Source organism: Lissotriton helveticus, chromosome 4_1 (assembly GCF_964261635.1).
Source record: "Lissotriton helveticus chromosome 4_1, aLisHel1.1, whole genome shotgun sequence".
Taxonomy (NCBI): Eukaryota; Metazoa; Chordata; class Amphibia; order Caudata; family Salamandridae; genus Lissotriton; species Lissotriton helveticus.
Genome location: NC_136063.1, coordinates 2,103,422,702 through 2,103,446,923, shown reverse-complemented (window position 1 = coordinate 2,103,446,923; position 24,222 = coordinate 2,103,422,702). Strand labels below are relative to the sequence as shown.

The 24,222-nt window shown below is 41.8% G+C and overlaps 1 protein-coding gene across 1 annotated transcript in view; it reads left to right on the top strand.

Moving 5' to 3' along the window:
- Positions 1-24,222, top strand: part of LOC144829539 (synaptotagmin-like protein 2) — a 739,182-nt gene that overhangs the window by 690,744 nt on the left and 24,216 nt on the right. Inside the window, exon 16 of the mRNA XM_078688777.1 lies at positions 236-441. Within this exon, the coding sequence (XP_078544903.1) occupies positions 236-441 (206 nt within the window). The remainder of the gene's footprint in view (positions 1-235; positions 442-24,222) is intronic.

Genomic DNA, 24,222 nt, shown 5'->3' with positions numbered 1-24,222 from the left:
CAAACTGATACACAGCTACCCAGCAACTGTGCATACTATTCTCTGTTCCTCTGAATTATGCAGTCTGCTAATAATATTAGATGAAGTTCAAATACATTCACAAAAAGATTAAATAACCAATGATGGAGAAAGTTACTATTACAAAAGGTAACCAATATGGAAGTATTCATACATCTTGGTTATGTTCTGCATTGTCAGCACAGACATCAGTTTTGTGTTTTTTTCCTTCTTTCAGTTATGTGCTTCCCGACACGAGTAAGAAGAGTTATCAGAAGACTCGAGTCATAAAGAAAGACCCCAACCCGGTTTTTAACCACACTATCGTTTACGACGGGTTCCATACGGAGGATCTGAAGGACGCCTGTGTTGAACTGACCATATGGGACCACGAAAAACTGACCAACCATTTTCTAGGGGGCATCCGATTGGGACTTGGTTCTGGTAAGCAGACTTCTTCACCAAGTTCTACCCTTCTCCGCACTTTGGAGTTCTTTGTGACATTCTTATTATTTTGGAAAATAAATTATATGCTTCTATACACACAGCAGGCAGTGCAGTGAACCTTCTGCCACCAGAACTTGAAAGCAGAAGGTATTCCAGCTCACTACACAATGTGGATCGTGAACACAAAGAACATTTCCTACTTTAGATAGTGGACAGGGGACTAGCCATAAGGAGACTGTGACTGAGAATGCAAAAGGAGAGGAAAACTGTTAGGTAAAGGAGTTGGGAGGGGCATGAGGAGGTACAGAAGTGGCTCTGAGAGTGGTCATTTTAGGAGTTAAGGAGTTCTTAAACTAATATCATATGTCATCATGACATTGTGCAAAATCATCATGTCAGGTTTGATGTGTGAGAAAATTGCTAAGGTTTATGAAAGCCAGCAAAGTCAGCTCAGTTACATTTCTTTTCTGCACTCTTTCTGACACTCTCTAGATATATGCCAACATCCACTCTTCTACAGATGCTGCAAATCCACAGAGGCAGTCAAAATATATTCATGCAAAACTGACTTCTAGGATTAATAGTATTTTATTCAGTTTCCTTATTTTTCCATGCATATATTTCGTGATTCTGTCAATTAAATTGTGGATAACTTTGGTTTTTAGATTTGTAAACAGCTGTATGTTACCCTTATGTGTGCAGCTGATAGAGTATTTATTTAGTTATTGCATCTATATAGCTAATAGTGCAGCAAAGGCCTACTTCCGGCTAAAACCTCTAAAATACTCTGGCTCTGTTCCATGGAGTTGTAAGCAATGTATCTAACCCAAATGGTGTTTTGAATTGGCTTTGACCGCACCTGGGTCCAAAAATAAAATAAAGATTCCACTTACTAATGTCAGTGCATCCAGGAACTATTACAATATTGCTCCTAACGTCTGTAGTGCATTGCCTTGGAAGCCTGGAGATATGTAAAAAATTGGCAAAGAGTAGTCTCTCCCCCTCCCTGGGCACTTCAAAGCTGCATATTGTTCCACACTAGGGTTGGCAGAAAGACATGAAAATAAAAGGCAAGACAGTCAGAATAATGAAGGACTGCACAAAAGTGCAAAAATGTTTTATAATAGGCTTGTTTTTGTTTTATTGCATCATGTAGGGAAAGGTTATTCAATATATAAAGACTCCTCTGATAGCTGTGACATCATGCCATTTCTGACAAGCATCATGCAATATTTCTGAAGAGCATCTTCCTTGTACTCCTCCTTCAGATGCTTCTGAGCTGGAAGCTTTTCACTCACCCCAGCCTGACGCCCCCTCCTTTGCTAAATTTGTTTTCTTGTGCTCTGCACTGATCATGAATGCAGCTTCCAAAAACCTCCCTCTGAACTACTCCTTTCTTAATCTCATACATTTAAAAACTGCAGATGCACTTCATGTTTATTGTGGCAATGGCGCATCTTCGCCTCCTACTTCAGTCCCTTTCTGTATCATGACCGCATACCTTCTCTTCTTAATCCCTTGAACCTAAGTGTATTGGCTCTAAAGCCACCAATATTCAAGGTATTTCCAATCCCTGAGGGAGAATAGTTTGTATGTTGAAGATCTCATGGAACAGTTGACCCTCACAATTTATGCTTTCTAATAACCACATCTATTTTAGAGAATTCAACCTCCTTTCAATAATACAAATGACATCTTTATTGACTTCTTACCACAATTGGTAATGGCTTTATTCAGCACTATTTGAAAGTCTTTCTGATCAAAGGGGCCACTATGGACCTAATCACTGCAAAATATACTTCCATCCTTCCAAAGAGCATGATTATCGTAGACTGGTCTGATCATTATCCAATTTCCTTCTGAATGTCATTGTGAAGAACTTGCGTTGTGGAACAACCTAAGAACCAGAAAACGTAGGTTTGAGACGTGAGCGAGATAAATCTCAATGACCTTGCCACACCAAATTTGCAACATATCTTCAACGTTTCTTTGGTGAACATGCTGTGAATGATGCTAGTAATAATTTCATTATCTTCTGATTGAAATTGCGAATGACGCTGTGCTACTGAGGGATTACAGGTCCAGTCCCTTGTAGATTAAGGATTTGAATGATGAAACAAACTACTCAAAATGTCTGAACAGTTGTGGCATCTCAACCATTCCAAGTCTAATCAAGAACACCTACATGCAGCAAGAATGGTGAATGTGAAAATTATATTTTTCAAGCTTAATCAGCTTTTTTTCTGTTCTCCAATTAAATTAGCTGGAAACTGGCTGGAAAACTATCCTTTGCTTTCTGATGCTGTAAAGCAATGTGAAAAATGTAGCTGATACTTTTACACTAAATTCACGGTTATTGAATACTTCCTTCCCTCACAAAAACTTGCATTACGTTGTCATGGACAGTAGTGAGGGATTCATTCCTTGTAAATACATAGCGACACTCATGTCACTTGCATCTTCGTGAGTAAACGATATTGTGGTTGCAGATATGCTGAATAAAGAGGAGTCTAGCGGAGATGAACATAACAAGTGCCATCTCCAAAATCGAATGAAAAAAATGCTTTACATCAGTTTCTCAAAGACTAGGCTAAACTGTACCAAGAAAAGGGACTGGTTTGAATCATAATGCTCCCCGTAAGATCCAGAAACATCTTTGATGGAGGTTCACCATCATCAAATTTCTTCTGTATATCATTTATTGATTAGATAGAGCAAGGGAACTTTAACCCCCAATACCCAATCTAATTCAACTAAACAAAACCAATCTTGAATCAATATTACTGATTTAACTGCACAACTAAAATTACAATATCACAGGCTCCTTTACAAGAAGGTACCACTTCATAGGAAAATAGACTGGAAACATAAAGACAACGTAATAAACTTGAGGGGCACACTTGGATATAGAAGATGATGATGATGATGACAGCATATTCAGCGAGCTCCATCCCTGAAAACAGCCAACTTACCATCATACAGCAACATCCTCTGGTTCGTCTATGCTCCACCCGGGTGCACTACCTAGAATTATTATCACCTACATCTTTAACTTCAGAGAGGTGATCCTTCAGGTGGCCAGGAAACATGCCCCACTGTTTTCTGCACAAACAAATATTTTATTCTATCCTTACATTAAACAAGTGGTCTAACAGTAAAGATACAAGTTTGAGATAGTGAAACAAGAACACAGGAAGCAGGAATAAGCTTCATTAATCTGATCCCAACCAAATTTCAAATTCTTGCAGAGGAAAAATCCAGGCCCTTTTTATATCAGCTGAAGCATAAGATTGCTTGGAATGTTGACACCTGGCTGGAGACCCTGGGACAAAACTAAGCCAACAGAAAGCAAAGAAACATCCAGCCCCACTCTTGTCCAAGCCAGTTCAGGAAATAAAGAGAGCAAGGAGATCTCATAACTATCAGAGCTGCAAGACATTTATATAAAACTGTCGTGAGCACAACAAGAGCTGGGTGGAAATATGCTTGGCTAGGAGCTGAAATTGTTCCTCATTTTTTCAGAAAGGTGACAGAAGTAATGTGGCAAAATATTGACCTGTTACCCTTCTTGACAGTATCCAAGAATGTCTCCATGCACACTGTTGTGTAGACTTGAGAATTTGGTGGTGGAGAATGGGATTCTGTCCCATTGTCAAGCAAGCTTTCATAAAAGAAATTAGCACTATAGATAGATAGTCTTTTAGATTTTTCCATGTATTATCAAAATATATTGTGCTAAGGATAGTGCAAATGTATGTGGTATTTGTTTATCTTAGCTGCACTTTCCACAATGTCCCAAGGGATGCTTTGTGGTCTTCCTTATTCAAGCAGGGAATCCTACAGAGTGATCTACATATGAAGAGTAGGCTCCATGAGGGTAGTTTGCCAGGATTTGATGGGGCCCTGCTGAGGAATCCTCCATACCCTTGTAGGTCAGCAACGGAGCTTGACAGGGCTATTCGTTGCCTCTCTTGCTAATTCCCTTATATATGAATACGGTGATTTAAGCTGTTGAGTTCTGTGTTATTGAAGCCCCCACTATTAGAGGCAAAAACCTTTTGGCACTTTTGTTTACCAATGAAATCCTTTTGGTGTCTCTAAATCCCATGGCACTACAGATTATACTTGAAAAGTCTGGTGAGTTCTGCCACAATAACGGTTCATCAGTTAACACAGACAAGACAAGATTGATGGTGTTTATGCCATAAAAAGGTGTAAAAAATACTTTTAAGGTAAACCACTACTTTCATCAAATGTAGGATTTTACTTATTTAGGAATTGCTTTTTCCCAAGATCTAAAATGGAAAAAGCAAATAAATAAGTCGTGAGGCATGGTAGAGCAATATCCCTGGGCCAAATTTACATTTACATTTACATTTACATTTGCATAGCACAAACCTAGTTAAAAGACAGCGGTGCACTGTGCATGCTTAAAGACAAAGAGAAAGTCAACAAATGATTGAAAATGATCAAGCAGAATTTCAGCCAGACCCGGATCGGTGTCAAATTTGACACAGCAATGGCTTGAAAATGCTCTCCAGTTCAATGCCATTTTGTGTTTCAGAATTTTACTTTTAAAAAAGGTAGACAGGCCATTCAATAAAATGGGAGATGCTAAAAGCAGAATATGGAATGTTTGAGGAGACTGTAGCTAAGAAATTATTCGGTAGAATTCTTCTGCTAAATTCATTTGTGCGATCAGAAAAAAAATCTTAGTGATGCACATCAGCTGCTTCTACATTTTAGAGTGTCTTAAACGTAAGATTGAGGCAGTCATAAGATCTTCTCAATTCAATTAATTTTCAGGAAAAAATATCAAACTTGATATCATAAAATGCACTAAATATAAATCGTTAAAAATAACATTTAAGAACATTTTATAATCAAATACTTCTCATGAAAGGTCGTAATAGGACCCCGCCGACGCCCCTGTGTATACAAAAAACAAGCAAAAACTGCTATCAATGAGCATTGCCCATTAAAATCTTGAATGAGTGTTTCCCAATACACCTATTCACTTTTTAAAACGTCTTCTTGAATTCCATGCGGACAATAAAAACAATGCAAAGACCGACAACCAACGTAGGATCAGTTGTAACTAACCCACAGCATGTACCAGTATCCTTATAGCCTTAATGATGAGCAATTTTTCATGCCATTTTATCCTCGTGTTAGCATAAACTGGGCAAAAAGACAGAAAGTGATGTTTATCTTATATCTGGTCTGGACAAACATCACAGTTTTTTTATTTTAAACAGGCACTCTCCCATTTATAAGTAAACATTGTATTCACTGGTAAAATTCCAAGCGGATTTTAAAGTCTAAAACTTTGGCTGCCACAGGTTCTATATTGTCTTAATAATATTTACAAATAGTACACATTTCCAACTCAGAAAGTTTGTTGTTAGTCTCCTGATCAATGAATTCGTAGCTATGCCACCCATAGCCAGATTTTGAATGCACTTTTAAATAAGGGGTAATCAAATCAGGTAATGATCACAGTTCAGACATGTCCAGATTTAGAAGCAACTCCTGAGAGTGCTTAAACCAGCCCAACAATTGGCTTCCCTCTAGCTTTAGGACTTCCCAGAGTGCCTCTCAAGAATAGCTCAGCTTTGGTGTGCCCCACCATCATACCCTCGCAAGCTTGTTTCCGGTCCAGGGAAGGCATGGCTTGGCAGTTCGGGCTGGACAGTTCCCATGAGGCACAGGGTCAGACTGATTTGCATATAGCCATGTCTGAACTGGGGTGGCAGAGTGGGCTAAAGAACGGTGATGGGTCAAACCCAGATCTTTTGACTGGGTGTGAGTGTTTGATTGGTTCAGATGCTCCGTCCATCACCGCCCCCTTTTGTACCACCATCATACCCAACACAGGATAAGTCTTAGTTCAACAATAAGCGCCTAGATACCTATAGGTATTAGTGCGCTACATAAATTGTTATAACATAACATAACAATAGATGCAATAATCACAAGATCAGTATATAATGGAATGGACAGAGCTATGGGCTATCTAAGGAGGCGCTTCAGGAACATTCCTACGTATCTATACAAATCAGACACATCAATGTATCCCAATAGTGCAGCATGTTGTGCTTTGAATCAGCACTCTATAGACTTCCACTCACGGGGAAATTAACAGGCCACCCTTGACAAAGGAGAAGTGCAAAATGGATGGCTAAGCAAGAAAATGCCTATCTAAAAGTGGTATTTTTGAACACAAAATGTAAAAATCATCCTCACTAAAAGATGATGCATCTTTGTATTCGGAGTTCAGGCGTATTAAACTTTATCTTCATATCTTGTCCCAATGGGAAGTTATATTTATAGGATGTCATAAATGAACTTCCATTCTATCCTATGAGACATATAGCCTTCCAATAATGAATGAATGAATGAATAACTGTATTGTGTGGTTACTTAAAACCATTACATTAAGACCAAAGTATAAAATTACAAAAGTTAAAAATTTCTGTAGAAAAGCGTTTGTGAGAAGTTCCCAGAGTTCATAAAGACACACGTGGTCGGGGACCTGTGAGGACCACCAGGTGTCCTACGACGAAGTCACTATTCCTGCGTGGCCTTAGCAGCTATCAGCTCGAGCCGAGTCTGTTGTATACATTTTCCAAATGAAGCCATCTGTTTTACTACGCTCAATAGTGAATAACAAAATTTGCAGTATTTCACTATCAGGACATGCCACACACATCAGGGCATGTCCTACCTTTCACATACACTTCACCCTACCCAAAGGGTACCTAGGGCATACCTTAGGGGTGACTCACATGTAAGAAAAGGGAAGGTTAAGGCCTGGCAAGTGGGTGCACTTGCCAGGTCAACATGGCAGTACCAAACTGCGCACAGACACTGCAGTGGCAGGTCGGAGTTACATTTACAGGCTGCTTGTGTTGGTGGCACAATCAGTGCTGCAGGCCCATTAGCAGCATTTAATTTACAGGCTATGGGGACACACAGTGCAATTGCAATTTAGGAATCGCAAATAGGGATAACCTATTTGCGATTCCCAAAGCACATGTATGTAGCATTCCCTAAATGTGAATCGGGCAGTTAAGCTATGCTATTACCATCGACTTGAAGTCAATGGAAACCATGTGCAAAATTAAAACATACATTTAAAAATGCATTTTTAATGTGACATGAAGGTCACATAGGCCCATAGGGTTTATATGCACTTACATATGCACTAATAAATTTGTGGTGCCTCCAGGAAGGCCTTAAGCCCAGAGGCACCCTTGGCTTTGCATTTATTAAATTGCAATTTCCTATTAGGAAATCGCAATTTAGGAAATGCAAACCATTTCCTATTTTGCCCACAGGTGGAAATGCAATTGCATTTCCTATTTGCGATTCACTAATAGCGATTAGGAATCGCTATTAGGGTATCACACATTTAGTACATATCCTTTTGCATTTCTTAATGACGATTCCTATGGACTCACTATCTAAAAAATGCAAACCAAAAGCTTTGTACATCTGGGCCTATGATCCTTGTACATGTCTTGGTGACTAGGTTGAGCTGGACACTGTCTTATTTGATCCACTCAGACCAATGCAGCTTTACGCCAGGCAAAAGTACCCAGCAATGCATCCAGAGGGTGCAACTGCCCCTCTCACAATCCGCTTGCCTGATTTATCCTCTGCCCCTCCTTCTTGTCGATTTCCAGAAGGCATGCGACTCGGTTTCATGATCGTTTCTGACAACTGTACTCAAATGGGCTGGCTTCGGACCCTCCTTCCATAGACTCGTGGGTCTCCTCTACAATACCCCTAGCGCCCAAGTCTGAGGCAATGGTGTCCTTCCCTTCCTCATCTGCCGAGGCACTCAACAGGACTGTCCTATTTCCCCTTCATTGTCTGCCCTCGCACTTGAGCCTGTTACTGTGCCATGCTCTGGTTAAGGAATGGCAGTGTAAGGGTGGCATTGAGGACCGCATTGCTCTTCATGCACATGATGTCCTGTTCTTCCTCTGGGACCCACAGTCTCCAGGCCCTAGATGCCTTCAAATCCTCTATCTTTATGGGGAGGCCCTAGGTTTGCCAATTAACATACGCAATTCACTTTTGGTGGTGGTGGCTGGAAATGCTGCTGGGCAGCACCTGTGGCCTGAGATACCGTTACGACGAAACTCCTTTAAATATCTTGATATTCATATCTCCTGCCTCCCGGATCTGGCCTGGTCCCTCAATTTTCGACCCCTTGAATCAGCCTTGGATAGGGGCTTGAGTATATTCGGACAAACTTTCCCCATCTAATCTCTCAGGCGTGGTTTCTGTACCTGACTTCGAAGATGATATCTGGGGCCACATTACGTATACAGTGCACTTTCCTTGTTTGCGCCACGGTGCACCTTTCAAAAGGTGCGCCGGGTGCAAACAAGGAAAGTTCACCGTATTAGAATGAATGCGCTGCCCCAGAGCAGCCGCAAACTCTTCAATTGAAATACAGAGCAGCTGCTTAAAACTGCTCCATGTTTCACTGTCCAGGTAGCAACCCGCCTGCACTTTTAAGAGGGATTAGAGATCCCCTTGCAGGCAAGCACAGTGAGTGACTGCACCCACCTTCAGGGGGATGTCTGTGAGGGGTCCATAGAAATCCCTTTCTCTCCCCAGAGGGCTGCCTCTTAAAGGCACTTTAAGTGTGTCGCATTCCAGTGCTCCTTTTAAAGGCATCTTTGCCTCTGCGCCCACGTCGGTAATACAGTGCAAAGGCAAAGTGATTCCCTTATTTACATGGGGCTACGTTCCCATGCAAATGAGGGAACACCTCATCATGATATCACTGGTGCAACATGTGCGCTAGCGCTATCTGTATTATAGGAGACGCCAAAGCGTTTGCGGCCCCTTCTGTAATACTATTGTGCCCCGGGGGTGCTTAGAACAGGCGAACGCGCCTGTTGTGCTACTGGGGCCCCTTGTTTTCCTTGGGAACAGGCAATTATGTGCTAACGTTTCTCTTTGAGAAGTCCCGAAAGCATATTATGTAATCCAGTTTTTACGATGTCATATTTTGATTTCACTCACAAAAGTTGTCAAGGGCGAAAATTATAAGAGAAATGTGACTTTTCATTTGTGATATGGGACCTTTACTGTAGAAATGAAAAAGTATGAAGTCCACAATTAATTGCAGTTTTCAGCGCAGTTTATTGTAAAAGTCTTTAAAAGACAGACTTGTGGTTTACTCTCTGTGTAGAAGATAAAGAGAGCACGCCGTTACCCTGTTCTGAAACCCAGCACTAAATGGATTACACTGAGGGATCCATTATGTGTGAAATGGAAAACAGACAGGTAACTCCACCTCCCTAAAATTATTGTGTGCATTGTAAACTACTAGAGGAGCAGAATTAATCCCCATTACATGTTTTGGGCGGCATTGCAGGTGGTAATCAGTATTTGGGCATCAATTTCCGCATGTTTTTGCCTAGTATTTCATCCAACATATCACCTGCGGTCAGGCTTGGTGGAACTCACTGGGCCCATGGGGTTCCTGTAGAATTTGTAATGCTGATGGAGCTGGTTACGGAAGTCATAACTAGCCTACAGGTAATGAAGGCCTAAATGTGTCCTGAGCAGCTGATCACTGTAGGCACTAAGGCCATTTTGCACAGAGTTTTATATACCTACTTCACCATTCTTTGATGTAAAAACTGTTTCCTTGCTATCGGTCAAAAATATTTATTGCACTTACAGCTAGAAAGGGGCCGTACTCTTCCCAGCCTGAGGAACTCACATGCTTTAATACAGCTTTACTTGTAATCTTATAATCTCTCAAGTATTATGGGACAACATAAAACTACTGATTGTTTCACTCCTCAGACACTGATTGGCTGAAGAGAAATCACTTGCCTGAAGCTTCCACTTATGGGAGACCAGGGGGGCGGGGTCTCTGCAGTACAAAGAGGGTTGCTCAGTGACAGGTTGGGGGATAAACTAGGGCTGTGAGAAGCTACTTTTTTTCATCCACTTCGTGAAGGTTGTGAAGTTTTTTGCTTGGACACTTATACATAACCAAACTCAGCAAAAGGTAAACTTGCTGATAAATATTTTGCAACATTTACCGTTCTGTGTAGAAAAATGTTGCAAAATGTAAACTTAAAGAGAAACATTCTGGCACACTTTTTATCTTGCATTGCTGTGAAAAAAATCTCGCATCGCAGAAAAAGAATTGCTCAGGCGACGGAAAACTAGCAAATTTCACAAACTTTGCAATGGGAGAAAAACAGAAACGTCGCTGGTGAAAAAATCAAATGTTTATACCTTTTGTGATATGCACCTTTCAGATCAAAGTAATCATTAGTGTTTGTAAGCTACGATTTTTTGTTTAACCGGGAAACATCCTTTACAACGCAACTTTTACCACGCAGTGCCTTTACGACGCAACTTTTACAACCCAAACCATTACAACGCATTGCGCTGGGGGGCGCTCTAGGATTGGGAATAGGTTTAATTTACTATCCAACACCTTCCCTACTATCCACGGGGACTAGAGTTGGAATAGTAAATTAAACAATTCACTATCCGCGCCCCAAAACACTATGCGTTGTAAAGGCATGCATTGTAAATACCGCGTTGTAAAGGCATACGTGGTAAAAGCATGCGTTGTAATGTCATACATCCGTTTACCATATCCTGACTCGGGTCAGGCAGGCATGTCAGAATATTTTGTAGAAATCAAGGCCAAGAAGTTGGTCATAAGGACCAGTTTCTAAATTTAAAAAATTTCCTTAAGGAAGGAGAAATCAGTCAGTTCCACTAGCACTGTGTAATGATTTTAGGCATGTTACCTTCCACGAATAAACAGAGTAAGGTTGCAGTTTTTATTTGAGACAGTTATAAAGCGCACACAAGGCCCAGTAGAACACGGTCTTTACCTCCCTTCAAGGATACCCTAGGAAGTTATACTTTAGCCTTGACTACCCATTGGTCTGCTGTCTGTAAGCTCAACAACTTGGTAAAACATCTTCCAACTGTTGTTGACATCACACAGGGACTGGAACCAATTCACACTCTCTATGCATGAGGCTTCTGGGCGCTGAAACCACCTCTGAAGGATTACAACGTTTATCCACTACTGCCTTCTCTATCCTAAATCAAGTGTCCCCTTTACAGACAACAATCCCAACAAGCACCCTGGTTTACAAGTGAGGGCCGATGGGAGAAAAGATTATCCAGACTTTTCGAAAAGAAGGAGATTCTAACACACTATGGCAGATTCTAACACACTATGCCCTGTCCAACCATAAAAGGTCTATTAAGGCATTTATTTGCCCAAGCTGAGTTATTGGCACAGACGGATTCCTAAACCCTCTTACTCTGCATAATCCATTCCATTTCAGTCCATGGAGAAACACTGCTTTCGGCACAGCACCAATATCTAGCTTATCTGTTTTTTGGAGGAATAAAAATAATGTATATAAATATATCGCTGAAAAAGCAAAGGCTAAAGTGACGTGTATTTAAGTGAAGATGGCAGTATAAAAAAAATGCCGTTTTAAACATTACAAAACCATTGGAATTCACCAGTTATTGTTATTTCAAAGCTGTCATTTTTTTTTTTTTTTTTTTTTAATAGGCTGCCCCGGCACCCACCCGGGGCACCACACAGCTAGTCTTTGTTGGAGGCTGTGGGGAGAGACTCAGAGCCCCCGGAGTCCCACTGGCTCCCCGCATGCACCCATACTAGGTGCATCAGGAGCCAGCTTTGCTCTAGCTCTTAGGGAGCAGGTTGCTTTTGCTCCCGCTGAGTTGGAGCAATTCTCTGTATTTTCCTGCCTGTGAGTGCAGGCAGGAAAACGTTTTGTGCTCACATCTGGCGGGTCCGAATTTGTGCTCCTGCTGGGTGGAAGCACATTACACTCTTCCTGCCTGCACACTCAGGCAGGGAAATAGACAGTATCCAGAGGGTTGGCTCACCACAAAATTGTCAGTGCGGGCAAAGAAATAGATGGTTTCTAGGGGTGTGCTCCGCAGGACCCTATCCCTGAGCCGGCCCCGGGGATGGAGTCCCCACAGAAATATTATGGCTCTGGGTGCGGCCCCTCCCCACCTGCTCAGTGGCGGCCCCAGGGGATGAGGTCCCCCGGGCCTGTTCAGGCATGATTTAAAAGACAGCCCCAGGGGATGGGGTCCCCAGGCCTATCACAAACTCAGTAAGTGGGGCCCCCTTCCCTTTCAAAATATGTCCGCACCTGGGATAGGGTCCCTGAGGCCCCTCTTAGAGGTTTAAGGAGGGGAGCCACATGTCTTCTTTCCCTGATTAAGATAATGGCCACCTCTCCCCCAGCGCTCGGACACCAGGCCTAGGGATCAGGGCATACCTACCCTTCCCTTATGTGTTTTTTTTTTTTTTTTACTTTTTATTAGCACGAAAATCAGGGCATAATACATTCACATGACACACATACATGGCTGTAATCATAGCTTCGAAGTTCGGCGACACTACATACTCCAGCAATATCTGTTGTAAGATAAACATTCCATCTGACTTATTTTTCATGTTCATTCCACTCCTCTTTGTCATTATTTGGACACATTGTCTATCTCTAGTGCAGGTGGGTCACAAATATAACCTCTAAACTTCTTCCATGCTCCCCACACTTTTTCCCATTTTCGTGGACATCCGCCGTGGATAAAGACCGCCTTTTCCGCCATCATGGCCTCATCCATGACTTTGCACCATTCCCGGAGTGTAGGTGTTTCCCCCACCCTCACAGTTTAGCAATATTGCATTTGGCAAATGCCATTTCTAACGTCACCCAATCCTGTGCCTGGTGGGTAAGATCATTGGGCTCCCACATATTTAACAGACATCTTTTTGGGTCCAGTAATAACAATATTTCTACCCTTTGTGATATAGTTCGCATTACCTTAGCCCAGTAAGCCCAATTTGTGTACAGCGCCATAGAGTGTGATAGATCGTGCCTTCCTCCCCACAATTTCTCAGACAAAACTGGTCCCTATTTTGTGGAGAGTCAGTCTGGTGTAATATGAACGATGCAGTATCTTGAGTAGCACTAGGCTTAATCGCGAGGGTATTGTAGTTTCTCGCGGGATGACAATGCCTCCTGCCATTCTGCATCGTCGAAGTCTCCCAAGTCCCGAGACCATTTCTGTCCAAGCGTTATCATCGGGTCTGGCAAATTATTGACTAATTTACGATAGGTGAAGGATGTAGCCCTCTTGTGCATATATTCAGTCAATAGCCTATCCTACAGAGGAGTAGCCTCCGGTATGGTAGTGTCGGGTGGTAAAACTGCATGTAGCGCATGTGGGATTTGCAGATATCTAAACATCTCCATCGGTGCCAGTTTGTATTGAGCCCTCAAATCTTAAAATTTTACCACTTCTCCCTTTTTCCAGAGATTGTCTACTGTGGAGATGCCAATGGTGTCCCTGCTCCTGAACCCCTTACTGTTCCTGAGTTGCCCCAGCTGTTGTGAGTCCCAGAGTGGTGTCATCTGACTGATAATCCCTGTGCATTTTAATCTGACTTGCGCCCTGTACCATATGTTAACTGTATGCGCTGTTGGGCCAATCAAGGAGGAGGGTCTACGTTTGTTATATAGTGCCGACAATATTCCGTCCTCTCCCAGTCCTTGCCTATCTGCTTGAAACGCTAGATCTGTTTGGGGGCATGTATCCATTGATTAATTATTTTGAGGTGGGCTGCCCAATAGTACAGCTGTATATTCGGGAGGGCTATCCCTCCATCAAATCAGCTCCGTACGAGTTTGTCTTGAGCAATACGCGCTGGCTTATTCCCCCATAATAGACTGGAGATTTCAACCGCTATTACCTTAAAGTAGGTCGGTGGAACGGCAAATGGAGTGTTTTCTAAGACGTATAAAAACCGGGGGAGGGTCATCATTTCAAAAAGCGTTGCTTTTCCCAACAATGTCAGCGGCAGGTTGCACCAATATGTCGCGTCTCGCGTAAACCGTTCCAACGGGGGCCTCAGATTTTTTTAAAAGAACTCGTCAAACTCAGGCGTCACATAAATGCCTAAATATTTAAAGGCCTCCGCAGTGATCTGTAGTGGGCAATTCTCGGGAAGCAATGGCGGTGGACCATGCAGGACATATAGAATCAACTTAGACCAATTAATGGTATACCCTGACACCCGACCAAAATTTTCGCAGATATTTAAGAGCACTAAAACGCATCGTCAGGGGGACGTTAGGTACAGCAGCACATCATCCGCATATAAAGAAATGCGGTCTTCCCAATTTTGTGTCCATCGGAGCCTGCGGATCATTGTTCCCATCTGATCCATGCCGCCAGTGGTCCTAAGACTAATGCGAATAACAATGGGAATAGCAGACATCCCTGGCGCGTTCCCCATGAAAGCGGGAAGTCCCTCGATATGTGACCATTAGCCACAACATGCGCCAGTGGGTTGGAGTATAGCAAGCGTACCCATGCACAGAACATTAGACCGAAGCCCAGGTGTTGAAGAACCGCGAAGAGATAAGGCCATTCCACCATGTCGAATACCGTACGCACATCTAGAGAGAGGATGGCCGCAAGCTCTTGGATATATGGCTTACGTGCCAATACCTCATGCAGTCGCCTCAGATTAAGAGCCGTGCTTCTGTGCGGCATAAACCCAGTCCTGTAATGGCTGCCAGCAACATTTTACAAATTTTTTGTTTTGTAAATCTTTTCATTTGATTTTCATCATATACATATACGTTTCGATAAGGCAGAATGAATGATTTGGCATTGTCATATATAGCAGTCTCAGACATTGGTGCATACAGTAGATAGTGTGACAGACATTTTCAACATTAGAAAGTATTTGACCATCTACCGATGCCACGGTTCTAGGTGCCTAATGCAACATTTTACTCATGTTGCTGGAAGCCAGTCAGAGTGCTCGCTCCCACGGAAGTCTGACTTCAGTGGGAGGGAGATTGCCCAAGGAAATTAAAGCTCCTTGGGCCAATCAGAACGCATTATTTTTTAATTGCCACTCACGCAAGAGTCCCTCGAAACTCTTACGCACCCGGCCATCCAGATATACAATTATTTTTGTTCCTAAATTTCTCAAAAACTACTGAATGAATTTACACCAAATCACAAAAAGCACAATCGGCGGACCACGATCTAGCTTACAGCCAAATCTGCTGCCATTCCATTCAGCAATTTTTGCTGTAGCCAGTCTTAAAGAAGTCTATGAAAAATGCATGGAAATCTTATGTTTTGGTCTACCCCTTTTTTCTCAGCCCCTGAATGACAGATCACTCCGAAACTTTCCAAGAAGGAGCTGAGGTAGATGAACTTTTTTAATGGAATGTTTTGTGATGATTTATCAAGCGGGCAAGAGTTATTAGCAAACCATAAAACGCTCTTTCTATAGAAAAGCAGACCTATAAATACCTAGTGGGTGTGTGTGTTTATATATATATATACATATATATATATATATATATATATATATATATATATATATATATATATATAACAAGAGGAAATTCAGGAACTATGGGACAATGGTTTAACTGGGGCTATGTCAGGGAGCAGCGAATTAGCCTCTGTGGATAACGGTGAACCACTTAATACTGTCAGTATTAATACTAAGGGCCCTTCAACTCCTTTCCGACCAAAATCTACTTTCAATCCTATCATGATGAAGGACTCCATTGACCTGTTCCATGATCAGGTCACAACGCAATTAAAGGTCCTAAATGTCAACATACACATACACAAAGGGAGAAAAAGGTACAACAAAGAACGAACTGAATACTTTGCCCTCATGTCCAAACTGAACAAGAATAATAAGATCGTCATCAGACCATCAGACAAAGGTGGTAACCTAGTACTATTAACCAACGAAATGTACACTAAGGAGGCTTTCAGCAAACTCAACGACAGAGACTGTTACATAAGGTGCAATTCAACTGAGTTGAAAAAAATGTATGAAACATTCAACAAGAAACTCTCATATTGGAAATCCGATGGCCTCATAACAAATCAGGAGTTAAAATTTTTGAAAAACAACTTCCCAGTGGTACCTACTATATACTTTTTACCCAAACTTCATAAGGATCCAAACAACCCGCCTGGACGACCAATAATCTTAGCCAGAAGGAGTTGTTTGGAAAATTTGTCGCTGTATATAGACTTTTTCTTACAGACACATGTCAAGGCTTTACCGTCATACATCGGTGACACCAGTGACTTCTTACGGAAACTGAAGGATCTGAAGTGGGAACCAGGGTATTTACTAATGGCGCTTGATGTCAGTTCCCTTAACACTAGTATTGTCCACACTGATGGGCTAAAGGCACTTGACTATTATTTGGAACAATCAATGGGTAATGTACAAAAGCACACAAATATGTTGATTGAAATGGTTGAGTTCTGTCTCAATAACAATATATTTATGTTCAACAACTTTCTGTTTAAACAACTTAGAGGTGTTGCCATGGGAGCCAGCTTCTCCCCCAGCTACGCGTGTCTTCACATGGGCTGGTGGGAGGAGCTGGTTCTCCGGGCTGAACATCAGGAGGCGATGACAACCCATGTGGTAACCTGGCTCAGGTTCATTGATGACTTGTTTGTTATTTGGAATGGTGATATGCAGACTGCCAATGAATTTGTGCACTGTATAAACTCAAATGAATTAAATCTACATTTCACGGCAAACATAAGTCCAACATCAATAACATTCCTAGACACTGAGGTTTATATTGAGCAGAACAGAATAGAAACCAAATTACATCGGAAAACCACGGCAGGAAATTCGACATTACATGCTACCAGCTCCCATGTGCACCACCTGATTACTAGCATCCCCTATGGGGAGATGCTCAAGTTAAGGCGTATTCACAGTAAAAATGAGGACCTACTGAAAGCACAGTCAGAGAGTAAATCTAGATATCTAGAACGAGGCTACAGTGATGAACTTGTTGATACTGCTATCAGAAAATCTATGGCTAAAGAACGTTCCGATTTGCTTTTAACAGGCAGGAATATTCAGAGCAATTTGGAAATACCTAACAGTATTGATACCTCTGTGAACACAGTCTCTAAGAAGGACAACCCCTTTAGACTAGTGATCCAATACAGCCAACAACATAGGAAAATAGAATCTATAATTAAGAAATACTGGCCACTGTTACTATGTGATCCAGTAATAGGTTCTAATTTACCTAAGAGACCGTCAATTACCTACAGTAGAGGTCGCTCAATGAGAGACGAGCTTATTAAAACTAGCCCTGAGGTAATTGAATCCACTGATTGGCTGAAAAATCGCAGTGGTTTCTACAACTGCAAAATATGCAAAGCCTGCAAGCAAGGTGTAAATACGAAAACATATGTTTCCCCTTTTGATCAAAAGGAACACACAATCAAACAGCTGTTAACCTGTAAAACTGAATTCGCTGTTTACGTGTTGTCCTGCCCGTGTAACCTTTTGTACGTGGGAAGTACAAAGCTCCAGGTACACAAGCGTATTTTACAACACTTAAGAGCAATTTCCAACCAGGACAATACGTACCCTGTAGCTAGACATTTTAAATCTGTACACAAATCGAATAGCCGGGATCTTAGATTTTATGTAATTGACTCAGTATTAGCAAGTAGGAGGGGAGGCAATCGAGAAGAAAAGCTACGTCAATTAGAAACGAGATATATCCTGGAGCTTAATACTAAGCAACCTTTTGGTCTTAATATGACAGAGGATTTGTCTACATGTCTTTAGGTGGTGTTGATTTCTCCCTCCAACCCCCGCTCTACATACTTCAGACCCTCAGGTTAACACAAGATTCTTTCTGATACCAGTTATCTTAAATACAATTTCAACCTCGTTTATATGTTTCAGTCGTTGTAAAGGAATGTATTTCAAATATGTGTACTTATTTATGTGGCGATGATCTTAATCGGTATTTATGATATATTTATGGTTATTTATACAAATATGTATGCATTTCTCCTATTTATATATATTTATATTTATATGAAATTTTAGGATGTTTAAACAATATGAATTTTATCTCTCATTTGATATTTTTCGAAGGAACATTTTATTATGGTTTTGAAATGTTACATACATATTTATTGATATTATGATATTTAACTTTACTATGTCTGAGAATAACCACACATACCGATTAATTAGAATCCAACACTGCACAATAACATCACTTGAATAATAATTCATCTGGTTGATCTAGGTGGTACACCCTATTTACAAACATATGACTTCCCTTATGTCTTGAATCTCTGGGACTACCTCACAGACGTTTCTGAACACTCTTCAGCCTATTCATATAGCTAACCGCATTGGGGCTCCAATCAACTATATGAGCACATAGACTCCATAAGATATGTTGAAGTCCTTGGGTATTTATACCGTTATTCTTTTTCTCTTGTTCATATAACACTATAAAATACTTTGAACAAATGACACAAGTCACAAGATTGGGATCAATCCTTCTGACTGTTACGCCTCAGATAGAGAAAAAACACTAATTTTGCACACTGCACTTGCACTTTATTTTCGATTTTATCTCCATTCCACTTAAACATTTTCAAACATTGGTTTACTCGGAAATATGATTAATAATTGATTTATTATTGTCCAATGGGTTTTATTCTATTCAAACATACCTATTGTTGTGATGTGGTTGAAAGAAATCTTTCATGTCTATGAGCGTCCTTGTACTACACATTACTGACGTCACTCATCCCTGTATATAAACCAATGTAATCGGTCTCACTGTGTCATGTGATCAAGGCCCAAGGCGGGGCCGAAACTCGTCATGATGTCCATGCACTGAAATAAAGAAAGAAGCACTTATACTGTGGTCCGTGTCCGTGTTTTCAAAGACCAGGATTGGGTTGACGTTTGGATACGGAAACTTTGTGTTATATATATATATATATATATATATATATATATATTTATATATATATATACATATATATATATATATATTCACTGAAAAAACCATAGGTTATAGACCATATATAGTTAGGAATTAGCATTTACAAAACCTTGAAAATTCACTGAAAAAACCATAGGTTATAGACCATATATAGTTAGGAATTAGCATTTACAAAACCTTGAAAATTCACTGAAAAAACCATAGGTTAGAGACCATATATAGTTAGCTGGACATTTTATTGACATAAAACCAATGAAATTCCATATATAGTTAGTTGCACTAACTATATATCGCGCACCCGCAATCCACTGCTGATGATGTCACATATTACATCATTCATGACATGGTCAGTGACATCACTGATGACATCTCAAATGACATCACTGATGACATCACTGATGACATCTCAAATGACATCACTGATGACTACATCCAGTGACTGTATAAGTCTGTAAAGTTAAAATATGTCTTACATATTGAAGAATTAGTGGATGTATAAGTGTCTGGACGAAGGATTTAGTAGGTGCATGACTGAATGTATGAGTGAGTGATTAAATGTGTCTCACTGAGTGCATGGGTTAGTGACTAAACTGTCTTAATTTGTGCATCATTATGTCTGTTGTTCTGTAAACTGCTGCATGTGTTGATCAGTAGCTATATGAGTAACTATATGGGTTATTGATTGATTGCCCAAGTATTTGTATGGGAGACTGAGTGTGTGTGTGGCTAGCTGGGAGGTGTGTGACTCTGTGCAGATCAATCTGTACTTGTATCAATGATTGTATAAGAAACTAAGTATGTGTTAGTACATGTTTGAAAATGTAAGGTGCTCTATGTTTAACTGTATAGACAAGAAAATGGAAGTCTCATTGATTCTTTACAGGACTGACTAGGTGTGTAAGTAACTCCATGGATGAGTGGCAGACTGTGAGTGTCTGTATAGGTGTATGAGTGCATATGATAGTGTTGTAAAGATGAGTGATTGTATGTATGAATGATTGTATGGGTGAATGAGTGAAGGTGTGTGTAGACGTAGCAATCAGTGAGTGCGTATGTAGTAACTAGTATTGGTGTGTCAATGGTTTCAAAAATTATACTCTTTTTAACACTGGGTGAAACAGAGGTTATATTAAAATGTGAGGAGATGCATTGTATTGTCACATGAATGATATCATCAGTGATGTGGTCATTGATGTCAAATGAGATGTCATCAGTGATGTCATCAGTGATGTCATTTGAGATGTCATCAGTGATGTCATCAGTGATGTCACTGACCATGTCATGAATGATGTAATATGTGACATCATCAGCAGTGGATTGCGGGTGCGCGATATATAGTTAGTGCAACTAACTATATATGGAATTTCATTGGTTTTATGTCAATAAAATGTCCAGCTAACTATATATGGTCTCTAACCTATGGTTTTTTCAGTGAATTTTCAAGGTTTTGTAAATGCTAATTCCTAACTATATATGGTCTATAACCTATGGTTTTTTCAGTGAATTTTCAAGGTTTTGTAAATGCTAATTCCTAACTATATATGGTCTATAACCTATGGTTTTTTCAGTGAATTTTCAAGGTTTTGTAAATGCTAATTCCTAACTATATATGGTCTATAACCTATGGTTTTTTCAGTGAATTTCAATGGTTTTTTAATAGCAAATATCATAAGCTGTCGAATGTCAAGTACGTGGTAAGTAAAAACATTTTCGTGTTTATGCACACTGATCTGCTTTGAATGCTGCCCCCCACCCCTCATTTCTATTAGGAGTACTCTCTCTTTGCAGATAGTGAAGGGTAGTTAACGCAGCCCTTTGCCCCCTTTGTAATCCGTCGTGCCTGCTTCTCTCTCCATTTGATTGATTGTTCTCTTTGGTTCATTCTCTATTTACAAACAAGCACAGAGTCGCAATACTCTGTTTAGTCTTTGCAGATAGCGAAAAACCGTGTAAAAAAACAAAAGGAATCGAGCAAAATCAGTAGGCCACTAATGGGATCTCTTTTTGACCTCGCTAAAATAGAAACATTAGGAACAACCTGTTGAAAATAGCAATGCGTATGTACATAAGCGGCGTTCATTTGTGTTCACAGTACCCCTTGTTGATTGTTTGAATCGAGCATTGAATTGTTCGAAGTTGGTTCTCTTAAGGATCTTCTCTGCCTGCAAACGAGGAAGAATAGGAATATTCTCTCTCCCTTTGCAGATAGTGAAGGGTAGGTAACGCAAGCCTTTAACACGTCGTACCTATTTCATTCCTCATTGATTGATTGATTGTCCGAACATTGACTGTTTGGGAATTAGTTCTTTTTGGAGGTATTCCCTGTTTGCAAATAAACGTAGGAAAATCTTTGCAAGTAGTGAAAGGGTACGTAATGCGGACCTTTCTCCCCCGTTGTAATCTGTCATGCCTATCTACTCCCCACTGATTGATGCACCTGTTTCACCCGGACCATTTACTAGACATACGTCATCTGGCCCGACCAGAGAGCACCCCTAGTGAAAAGGACATATGCAATAATAACGAAGTGATCACTGTATCCTGTTAACAGAAACTTTAGCATGAAACAACCTGGAAAGAAAAGAATAGGAAAACGAAAATCAGTAGGCCACTGATGAACATGAACTTTTATTAAACAACGAACAAAGAAACGATAACATAACGTAATGATAAAACCTGTTAATGTCCTAGAAACAAGAAAACGTTAAAATATGCCATTGGTGAGAGACCAGAAAAACAGTAAGAGAAACCAAATCACCCCTCGCTGTCCCACCGCCTGCCACGCCAAAAAAATCGATAGACTAGGGAAAATGCAAGTCAGTAGAACATCCGCCCCCACTCTGGAAACTTCCAAGGTGGAGCAGGGTTCCGGCTACGCCCAGCCGGGAGCAGCCCATATAAGGCAGGTCCTGCTGCCACGCCTCGGCCAGGAGATCCTAACGTAGGGTGTAGCCGGAGGAGAGGCCGAGACCAGCGGGACCCGGCCAGGGGATTGCCTTTACAACGCTGAACAGTTGCAGGGGGGGGGGGATGTCTCCTCGACCCTCCCCTCTCTCTCCCAGTCCGGCCGCGGTGGCCCTTGAGAGTTGCAGGTAGTCCCGCCACATGCTCTTCCGGTCCGGCCACCAACGGTCGGGGGGCCGAGGCCGACGGGATCCGGCTGCAGCCGATAAACCAAGAAACCCGTTCATGGGGCCAGAGCCAGGGGCGTCCGGCCGACATCTACCGGAAGCCCGGCCCGAAGACGGACGGGACACTTCTTCTTTCTTGTATAATTGCTGCAACAACCCTGGGGGGGATGTCTTGCACATGCCTCCGACCCCCCCCCCCTCGTCCTCATCGCCTGGTCCGGCCATAACAAATATCAAGCGAGACGCCGTGGGGTGCACTGGGAGGGAGAGACGGTGCGAACAGGCCTCTCCCGCCTCCCCAGTGGAGGCTTCCCAGCTGCACCCTCAGCGCTCCAGGCGCCCGGAAAAGAGTTCTTCCACTGTGGCCATGCTGCAACGTCTCGCCCGGCAGGGTGGAGCCCGTCCGCTCATTTGACCCCGCGATCGCCAGTAGCTACCGAACTCTCAAAATGGCGGTCGACCTGGCAAGAGCGGGCCCAGCATAAAGAAATGGCCCGGTCACTGGTTGACTTCACCACCGTAGTCCTCCACGACCTTGAAGATTCTAGAGGAGCCGCGGGAGTCTCCGACCCCCGATGGGGAATGACTGCCATGATCACCCGTGGAGTGACGAAACTGTATTCGCGGGACGTCGGCGCCAGCCTCACTTTGAATTACTAGAATCCTGCAGACCTCACTTCCGGTAAAAGCACAGTGTGACCCGGTAGGAAAAATTGTTGCACCCCCTCCCCTTTTTGACTGATAGTTTAAACCACCGATCCTTTCCTTTGCCCTTTTAACGGAACTTTGGACTGCCTCCCCCTCTTTTACATTTTCTAGAGAAAACAAAACATTAACCACTACATTAGCATAGCAGTTGACACCAGAACTGTTTTCAAATTGAAAACCAACAACATCTTCAACAGAATCCTTTTTGTTTCTGCTGTGACCCTGCTACAGCACAGGCATTGTCCCCAGCAGTAATTCTGCAATGCCGGTAAGAATAGCTGTGGTGCCTACTGGACTCACTCACCCCCGCGGCGCCCCACGCCGTTATGTGCTGGGCGGCAACTTGCTAGACATCACTTTAGTGCCATCTAGATTTCAGCGCGTTCTGCTGCCTTGGAACTATTCGCACAACAGACCGCTACTGACAAGAATATTTCATTATTGGTGCTGTCAATTTCAATAAATCTATTGGATAATTCAAAAGAAATTGCCACGGTCTCTTCGTTGTTTAAATGTTTTTACTGTTTTTGTTTTGTTGTATATATTTATATGTTATTAAAGTTTTATATTCCTACTACTTTGTTGGAGTGCTATATATTTTTAATGTGAGACATAATTGTAAAAACTTTGATGTACAAAGAGTCATTCCTGGAATCTTCCGCTTCAGGCTCGATCCCCTCCCCAATCACAATACAGGATAGTTTTCAGATAGTAGGAACACGTGTGGTGTGACGGATCTCATTGGGTGTGGGCCTTGATCTACTATAACTCCTTTGAAGAGGGGTGATTCTTTACAGCTGAGGCCATAAACTACATCTGCAGGGCTAGCTGATAGCCTGGACAATCGGACACAGAGGAAGAGGAGTGTCAGAGGGTGCGGTAGTGAATAGGGCGAAAGGGAGGTGTCGGGCGGGCACAGAGTGTGATTCTCAGGGAAGAGCAGCGCAGATGGGGGGAGGTTTATTGCCCATGCATAAGACAGAGAGCGGGGGTGACCAGTGCCTGGGGAAGATGCTTGCGAGGGTGAG